We start from the raw sequence: 9,461 nt of genomic DNA, 5'->3' as shown, positions 1-9,461 counted from the left end.
CAGGGGCCAGCCAAAGACAAGATTTCTGTTTATTGTTTGTCCAGGAGACTATACTCTGAAGATCGAGCTGGCCGACTTTGAAGGAGAACGCCGTTTTGCACAATACGAAAGCTTTCGGGTGGGCAGTGAGAAGGTAGGGAAGGAACTGTGGGAGCCACTGATGGAACCCAGAACACACTGAGCTGTCCTCTTTCCTCTGGGCCCCGGGCGGACCCTAAGGAGGCTAATCCTTCCCCATAGAGTGCCTACGAGCTGAGCTTCCGGGAATACTCGGGCACGGCGGGAGACTCACTGGCAGGGAGCTTTCATCCTGAGGTCCAGTGGTGGGCCAGTCACCTACGAATGAAATTCAGCACTCGAGACCGAGACAACGACAATTACTCGGGGAGCTGTGCCAAGGAGGACAGAGCAGGCTGGTGGTACAACAGGTCACAAAGCATTTATTAAGCACCTATTGTGTTTAGGCCCTGGGGGACAAGCTGGGGATGTGTAGGAAGATAGAAAGCACTGTTCCTGGACCCGGGGAGTTCACCATCCAGCAGGAGAGACAACCGTCCAACCACTAGGCCCCAACGAGCCAGAACCGAGGTCAGAGGGAGAAGGTCCAGAAGGAAGGCGCTAGAATTAATGGGGGTTGGGAAGGTTTCCGGTAGAAGGTGGGGTTCAGGAGGCCAGGGTGAAGATGAGGAGGGAGAAGAGAATGGAGGCAGAGGCCTGGCTCTTGTCAGGGCTTTCTGTGAGCAAGCAAAGCCTTATCAGAGGAGAGAGAGGGAGGGAGCTGGAGTCTGCCTGCAAGCTGGATCTAATTAGGACTACCCAGCCCAGCCAGGAATTCAAGCCAAGTCTGCCTCCCGGCCCTTTAAAACGTAGCAGCCCGGTCAGCAGAAGCCCAGAGGAGGAGTCAAGAAATACGGGTTTGCGGCCTTGGCCTCCAGCGCAGGTCCCAGGCACAGTCTCAGGTCACTCCCAAGCCCCAGCGGACCACCCTCCACTTCCTCCTCTGGACCGGGGAAAGTGCAAAGGTGGAATCTGAATGCTGGGAGTGAAGCAGCCTGAGGCAGGGAAGCCTGGGAGAGGGGAGAAAGCAGGCTTTAAGCAGGCCAAGCTGGCCGTGATGATTCGTTACACAGACAAGCCTGGCAGTGCCGAAGCCTCCCTGCCTCCCCGGCTTCCAGACCCTTCCTTCTCCAATCAGTCCTCCACATAAGGGCCAAAATAATAATACATAATAAAATGAATAGACCATCATAGCTAGCTTTTACATAGCACCCACTATGTGCCAGGCACTGTACTAACGGCTTTACAAATATTATCTCACTTGCTCTCATAACAACTCTGGGAGGTAGGTGCTGTTAGCATCCCCATTTTACAGATGAGGAAACTGAGGCAAAGGCAGGTTAAACGACCTGCCCAACATCTCAAGGCTACTAAGTGTCTGAGGCCGGAGGTCTTCCTAGCTCCAGGCCCTACCTGCCTTCAGAAGCTACAGGGGATTTGGGGCCAATAGTATAGAGTGAGGGCAAGGGATGGCGTTCACCTAATAGGAGCCATTACAAACCTGTGCCTGAGACGTGTGAATCTGATCCAAAGGGCCGGAGTCAGGCAGAGCCAGGTTCAAACCATCCTCTGACACAGAGTGAATGTGTGAGCCAGGGGAAGGCACCCTCCAGAGCTTCAAGTTACAGAACAATTGGGTATTTGCAGTGTTGGAGGGAATGTCCTCTCTGGGAGTTCTTATCATGGTGGGATCACAGACCCAGGACACTCCCACCTCCCCTTAGAGAGGCAGGGACCCCCCTCGCTCCTGACCCCGGGCCTGGCACGCCGTGTCATCACGGAAGAGGCCAGGAAGGATTTCTTCATCGAACGAGGGAGTTTCCTCAAGGTCCCGCTCCATCCACAACGCTGTGTCTTCCATTTCCCTTCTCAGGTGTCACTCGGCAAACCTCAACGGTCTATACTACAGAGGGGCCTACACCGGCGAAACGGACAATGGCATCGTCTGGTACACCTGGCACGGGTGGTGGTATTCTCTAAAATCCGTTGTCATGAAGATCAGGCCCAGTGACTTTGTGCCCAATGTCATTTAGATGTGCGTCGCCGGCGCTCCTTCCTTCCTGCCATTCCGCGCTGAAGACACCATCCATGGGGTGATGCTGCAGGCTAGGGATGGAGCTTTCCAATGGCCATCTTGTCACTGTCTCGCCATTTATCACATAGTGCACTTTCAATCAAGAAGATGTAATGAGAAATTAAGTAAATAAATGGTGGTGATCAAACAGGAAAAGGTGGGAAGCAGTGTGGGGGTCCTGCCTTCAGGGAGATTACAGTCGAATCCATGAGACAGCCCAACAGAAACCCAAGAAAAGTTGGATCCTTGTACGAGAGCCGGATGACAATGAGGAGAACACTGCCTCTGGGAGGGGAGTCTCGGGCGCCCTGAGAGGCCGGGGCCAAGAACCAGGGCAGTGGTGGTCCCTCTGCGCTGGGCCCTGGCAGACCGCAGCCACAGCGCCCTGCTGGCTCCAGGGCCACATCTGTGGAAGGGCGAACATAAGCTGGAGGGGGAGAGGCTGCGGTGCCAGAGTGGAGATGAGGCCAGGAGGCCTTGTTCTCCCATCTCTTCTTTCTCTGGCATTTTAGGATTTGCAGGGCACTTTGTTCACCACAGTCATGGTAACAGTAATAATAACAGCGAGCATTTCTAAAGTGCTTTAAGGTTCACAAAGCTCTTTTGCGAAGATGATCTCATTGGGTCCCCGCAGCAGCACTCAGAGAGGTAGGTGCTATTATTAGCTCCATTTTACAGGTGAGGAAATGGAGGCAGATGGAGGTTAAATGACTTTCCCAGGGTTATACAGCTAGCAGGTGTCTGAGGCTGGATTTGAACTCGGGTCTTTCTGAGTCCAGGCCCAGTGCTCTAGCTGCCATGTACCTTACCCAGCCCTGTGACAGGAGTCCAAACATTACCTCGTTTTAATGGTGAGGAGGTGGAGGCAACAAGAGGTAGAGGCTTGCAGTGAGTGTCTCACCGAGGATTCCAACCCAGACGTCCTGAGAGCCGACACCTGGAAGGGAGTTTCTGCTCATTGTGCTCATTGGCCCCGGAGGCCAGAACAGGAGCCTTGAATGGAAGCTGTCAAGTGGTCTGCTTGGGCAAGATGGCCCAAAGACCTCCCCAAGCCCCGCACTGACCCTAAGAGCAATGGCGGGGAGGGGGCTGTTCCCTTCGCTTGTTCCAAACCTGGTCTTGTCCGAGTGCCCTGCTCCCTCTAGGAGAGAGCCTCGTGGGGGGCAGCCGACAGGAGCTCCGCCCCCCCTTCACCCGCAAATCATTTCAATAGCCCCCATCTCCTCCTTCTTTGCTCTAGTCTTAGAGAATGAGGGGGCCGAGGCCAAGCCCTTGACTCATGCCCTTGACCCCATCCCCCTCCCTCTCCTCCAGGACTTTGCTCTCTAACCATCTCTGTCTGTCTGTCTGTCTCTGTCTCTTTTTCTTTCTGTCTCTCTGTCTCTCTGTCTGTCTCTCTTCCTCTCTCTCTCCCTCCCTCCCTCCCTCCCTCCCCCCGACCCTTGTCTCCTCTCTTCCCTAGGTTTTTGGGACATTTCTCTGTCATCATTCTTTTACCTACCTTCCTTCATAGGTGCCTCGTCCACATCCTGCCCCCTGAGCATGGGAGCTCTCCAATGTTCCACCCTAGGCCTTCTCCTCTTCTCTCACTCCATTCTTTCTTCCTGGTCTCCTCACCTATGATTTCAGCTACCACCTTCGTGCAGATGACATTCAGCCCTTACCTCTCTCCTGAGTCCCAATTCTACATCTCTAGCTTCTTGCTGGGCGTTTCCACCTGGATGTCCCAAGGGCATCTCGAACTCCACATGTCAAAAACAGAACTATTTCCCCAGAGCCACACCTTCTCTGAACCTCTCTCTTTCTGTCCAGGGTCTCTCCCTACTTCTGGCCCCCCGAGTCCACAAGGCCCAGAGTTTGAGAGACGCCTGCCCTGGGAAGGTTTCTGAACAGAGGTTGGGGATGCCTAGGGCTGAGCAGATGGACATGGGCTCCTGGTCTGTCTTTCCTTTCCCGGTATCCGTCCTTTTCCTCTGGGTGAATGACCTATGAGGCTTCCAAGATGGGCTCTGAGGCTGAGGCCGGAGACCCTCAACCCATCCCTGGCTGGCAAAGCTACTGCAGATTGTCTGTTGCCTTTCTTTGCATTCCCAGGGCTTAGCACTGTGCCTGGCACATAGTAGGTGTTTAATGCATGTGTATTGACTGGCTGACTGCATCTCGCTAGATGTCATCATTTCATTCTGTATGGCTGGTTTCTTTAAAAAGCATCAGCCTCTCTGCCTCATACCTCAAAAATCAAGTCAACCAGCATTTATTAAGCACTTACTGCATGCCAGGCACTTAGCTAAGTGTTGATGCACTAAGCTACCTCTAAACCCTGTCTCCTGTCAGAGCAACATCAGAATTATTTTGGGTCCTACCTTCTGGCGCTTCCTTGATATCACCACCTCTCCCCATAACAGTAATAATGGTAATAATAATACGATATAATAACTAATATAATATAATAACCTTTTATCATAATAACCTTTCTATAGTGCCTACTATGTGCCAGGCACTGAGCGAAGCACTTTACAAACATTATCTCGCTTGATCCTCAGAATAGCCTTGGAGATAATGCTATTATGGTCCTCATTTTACAGATGGGGAAACAGAGGCAGACAGTGATGTAGTCACTGGCCTAGGAAACGTCTGAGGCAGGCTTTCCACCCCAGGTTCCAGGTCCAGCACTTTGGAGCCACTTTGGCTGCCCAAACAGCGAGGATTTAGAGGTAGGAAGACTCTTAGAGATAACTTGGTCCCCCCTCCTCGTTAAGAGCTCTGGACACTGAAGAGAAGACAAAGATCAGAGGCCCACACAGGGTTAACTCCCAGCTTAGCACCCTTTGCCCTTTGAAATGCTACAACCCACGCACAGTTCTGGAGGGAAGGAATTCACCCAAGCTGGCCTATGTATGGCATTGAAGCAACTTAATTCCATTAAAAAAACAAGCACTTAGTAAGTGCCTGCTGTGTACAGACACTGTGTTAGGGGCACACAAAGCCCAAAAGTAAACAGTGCCTGTCATTAAGAAGCTTACGTTCTGCTGGGACCCCAACAGCACTCGCAGGAGGGAAGATGAAAACATACAAGGGAATTTGAGGACAGGTGGTTGAAGCATGAGGAGGATTGGGGAGGCGCGGGGTGGCGCATTCCCCATACAAGCCCGTGCTTCTTTGCTTGGACCTCGTCCAATAAATTGAGTTTGGATTATTTCCCTCCACGTGCCCACAGGCCCCACGTTCTAGAGCAAGGTTCTCAATCTAGGGCCGCTGAACTTGTTTTAAACAACGTATTGATCACTCCATTCCAATGTCATGGTTTCCTCTGTCATCCTGGGCGTTCAACAAACCCATGCATTCAACAATCTGAGCCTGCGAAGGGGTCCCCGGGCTGATTCACAGCCTGTGCCCAGCGCTCCAGGGCACCCTGCTCTGGAGCCTGCCCGAGGGCCCACGCGGATGCCGATGGTACCACTTTCCTTTCGGTCTCAGATTCCAAAGTGTTTGGGCCTGCTCCTTTGCTAATCCAATCTCCGGCTCTGCGAGTCTGCGGCGATGTTTCCTGGGACTCCACACCAGGGCTGTATTGTCCAGATGACTGGGTGGCTATTCAACAAGAATTCGCTAAGCCCCTAGCGGGCCCAGAGCTGTGCCAGGGGCGCGGATAGAGGTGAAGCATTTATTCAGCTCTTACTGTGTGCGGGCACCGTGATGCCAAGACGGCACCCCACCCTCCCTGCCTCAAGGAGCTTCCACTCTAAGGCAACAGTAGAGTGCCGCGGTCTCCACGGACCCAGGCGGAGACGGAGAGACGCAGGGGGTGTGAGCGGGCGATCCCCGCTGCCACCAGCAATGATCAAGACACGGTCAGGGAAAGGAGGAGCGCCAGCTGAGGAGCCGCAACGGCAGAGGGGCCGTCGGAGGACCGCCCTGCGCTCAGGGAAAGGGGTGGAAGGAGGGCGCGGACCCCGAGGGGCCGTCGGAGGACCGCCCTGCGCTCAGGGAAAGGGGTGGAAGGAGGGCGCGGACCCCGACGGCCCCGGCTGAGCCGTGCCGTGCTGAGGCGTGCTGACACGTCCAGCAGCGCCCACCCTCACTTTCCAAAAGCACGCCTGGTTTGGCCCCGGAGCACGGGGCGAGCCTCACACTAGGTGGAGCTCTTGACCCGCTGCAGCTTGCCCAGCAAGGGCCGTGGTGACGTGGCACCGGAGATGCCAGACGGAAGGCGGGGGCTGCGGCATCCCTTCTCCTCCCCGGCCCCGCCCCGCCCCGCCCCCCAAATGTGGAGCCTTCCCAGCATCTGCCTGGGGGGCAGCCCTGGGCACCCAGCCTTCCCCAGGGTCACCCCAGGCGAGGGATTCTGTTCAGGGAGTTACTCGGTTCAGTGAACGAAGTGCCTTCCATACCCGCGGTGGAGAGGCAGCGAGGAGTATAGCGCCGGCCTGGCAAGAGTGGCCAAGGCCTCTCCCTTAGACACTTTCTGGCTGGGCAAGTTACCCGATTCTTCCGTGCCTCAGTTTCTCTGTCTGTAAAATGAAGGGTGGGGGTCAGTGGCCTCTCGGGGCCCTTCCAGACCTGCATCTACAGCTCTGCCTGACACATGCTGGCCCAGAGAGAGCCTCTTAGTGCCAGAAGGAGCTCGCTGCAGCTGACAAGTGACTAATGGAGTTTCCACTCCACAGCGAAGAAATCAAAGGACCGACTCCCCCCCCCCCACCCCAGACCCCCGTATTGATAAAGTGCCGGGCTGGGTTCTGGGAGTCAAAAAGAGGAAAAGGACGACGTTATGTCCTGGAGGATCTTCAAGCTTAGTGGGGGGACCACAGATGCAATTTCTATGTAAATAACTGACAGAAAGAAAAGTCATTCAAGACAAACAAACTGGAGAAATAGGAGGCGGCAGCCAGAGATGACTTCTACCAGGGGGTGGGAGCTGAACAGGGGAAGCTTCATGGAGGTGGTGGCCTCTGACTTGGGCAGAGGAGAACGGCTTGCCCTTGGAATGAGCCCAGGGTCCTTGTAGAGCCCCTCTGATCATCTCTGGGTCACCAAGACCAGGAATAAGTCAAGGGCAGGTGGCCTTGAGGAGTCTGGGATACTGTAGGGCTGATGGAAGGAGAGGAGTGCAGATGCCAGGGCTCCTGGGTGAGGGCAAGTTCAGGGCCAGAGCAGCTGCTCTTGAAGTGAGGGCTGGGCAGGTGACCCAGCAGGAATCCCTGGAGAGGGAAGAGGACTGTTGGTGGGAGAGCAGTGGATCAGATGAGCAGAAATAGTGAGACTTGTCATGGGACAGTGGGGCTGGGGAAGGGGAGGGGGCCTTGTTGGGGAGAGATCCCTAGAGGCTGGGAGACGGGATGGCGTGCAAGGGGCTGCTTTGGTCCCTCTAGGGTTGTGGTCAGAGTGCGCAGGGGGCAGGAGGGGTTTGGGGGTGGGCCCATCTGGAGCACATGATACAGCTGTGATTGCAGGTCCTGTCTAGTTGGACTGATCTGAGCTCGGCCCACTGCTCCCATTTCTGATAAAGGTGGGGAGGCTGGAAGGGCGACAATATTGGGCAACAGAAGAGGAAAGAAGCTGTCTCTGGGGATGGCCGGGTCGGACTAGACCCTCAGCCAAATCGCTGGATGTCGTATGGTTGAAAACTGGAGGCGAGCTTGGCGGTGGTACAGTCCTGTTACCTGCCTTCCTGGCTCTCTGGACATCCTCGTCCAACCCCTCAACACCATCTTGCCAGCGAGGATCCCAGGCTTCCTGCCCTGGCCCTCTGGACTTTACCTCCTGGAAGGCACCTCTCCCCCTGCAGCAACCCCTCCCTGCCCTGAGGCCTCACCTCTTTCCTGGTGACTCCCTCTCCTGGCCCACCCACCCCTTCAGGGGGGACTCCAGTCAGGATCACTTCAATTCTGGCTTGACTTTTTCCACCTGCTGGCTGGCCGCCTGTGCACCCTACCTCACACACCCACACATCTTTTCAGATCTCCTTTATATGCTGTCTTCTCCTACTAGAATGTAAGCTTCTGGAGGACAGGGCTGTCTTGTTGGCTTGTATTTGTATCCCCAGCTCACCATAGCCAGCCCAATCCTGGGCACACAGGGATTAGTCAATGCTATATCTCTATGTGTCTCTCTATCAGGTATCTCTGCTGCATATCTGTCCCTTTAGCTGCCTATCTACCCAATGCACCTGCCTCTATCTCCACCTAGTCTATTTACCTATCTCAACTTATCTATGTATTCTATTCATATTTGTATTCTACTGTATTTTATTCTACTCATATCTATTCATCTTACTAATCTGCCTGCCTGTCTGTCTGCCTGTCTGCCTGCCTACCTGCCTGCCTGCCTGCCTGTCTGTCTGCCTGTCTTCCTGCCTGTCTGTCTGCCTGCCTGACTGCCTGTCTATCTACCTGCCTGCCTGTCTGTCTGCCTGCCTATCTGTCTGTCTGCCTGTCTGCATGTCTGTCTGCCTGCCTACCTGTTTGTCTGTCTGCCTGTGTGTCTGTCTGTCTGTCTGTCTGCCTGCCTATCTGCCTGCCTGCCTGTCTGTCTACCTGCCTGCCTATCTGTCTGCCTGTCTGCCTGTGTCTGCCTGCCTGTCTGCTTGACTGTCTGTCTGTCTGCCTGTGTGTCTGCCTATCTACCTGCCTGCCTGTCTGCCTGCCTGCCTGCCTGTCTGCATGTTTGTCTGCCTGCCTACCTGTTTGTCTGTCTGCCTGTGTGTCTGTCTGTCTATCTGACTGCCTGTCTGTCTGTCTGCCTGTGTGTCTGTCTGTCTGCCTGCCTACCTGTTTGTCTGTCTGCCTGTGTGTCTGTCTGTCTGCCTGCCTGTGTGTCTGTCTGCCTGCCTGTCTCTCCTCTCTCCACCCCTAGGAGCTAAGTGTCCCTCACTTCACCCTTGTCCCTGCTCACTTCACCACTTTCTTTTCCATAGGAGGCTTTGAATCAGGAGTCAGGCATCAGCATTTCTGTCTGACTTTGGGCATTTCTCAGATGATGGCATCCCAGGCCCTCCTGCTCTGAATCAGTGCTGTCAAGGATAGGGGAAAGAGTGTTGGGGTCAGAAATCCAGGTCTAAAGTCTTGCTCTGAGGGTTCCTGGCTGTCTGACTTTGGGCATGTCCCTTTCCCTGTCTGGGCAGGTAGACTGGAGGGCTCCCAGGTCCCCTCAGCCCTGGTGCCCCTGCCCCTCCACAGGTGCCTTGCTCCAGCCCTCCATAGCCCCCCATGGGGGGACAGGAGCAATTGCTCGGTCAGTGCTGGCGTCTCAGCCGACAGGCTCTCCATCTTCCCGGGGTCCAGCGGTCATGGGGCTGCCAGCTCAGGTCCCAGCAAGGCACAGCAGGCTC

At 55.0% G+C, this 9,461-nt stretch overlaps 1 protein-coding gene across 1 annotated transcript in view; it reads left to right on the top strand.

Moving 5' to 3' along the window:
• Positions 1–2,287, top strand: part of FGL1 (fibrinogen like 1) — an 11,212-nt gene extending 8,925 nt beyond the window's left edge. The window contains exons 6-8 of the mRNA XM_027853626.1: positions 45–133; positions 241–428; positions 1,931–2,287. Coding sequence (XP_027709427.1) covers positions 45–133; positions 241–428; positions 1,931–2,090 — 437 coding nt within the window. The 3' untranslated portion in view covers positions 2,091–2,287. The remainder of the gene's footprint in view (positions 1–44; positions 134–240; positions 429–1,930) is intronic.
• Positions 2,288–9,461: the final 7,174 nt, after the last annotated feature.

The sequence above is a fragment of the Vombatus ursinus genome, unplaced genomic scaffold (assembly GCF_900497805.2).
Source record: "Vombatus ursinus unplaced genomic scaffold, bare-nosed wombat genome assembly UNPS02010193.1, whole genome shotgun sequence".
Lineage (NCBI taxonomy): Eukaryota > Metazoa > Chordata > Mammalia > Diprotodontia > Vombatidae > Vombatus > Vombatus ursinus.
The sequence above is the reverse complement of the archived record's forward strand: the minus strand, read 5'-3'. Positions and strand labels throughout refer to the sequence as shown.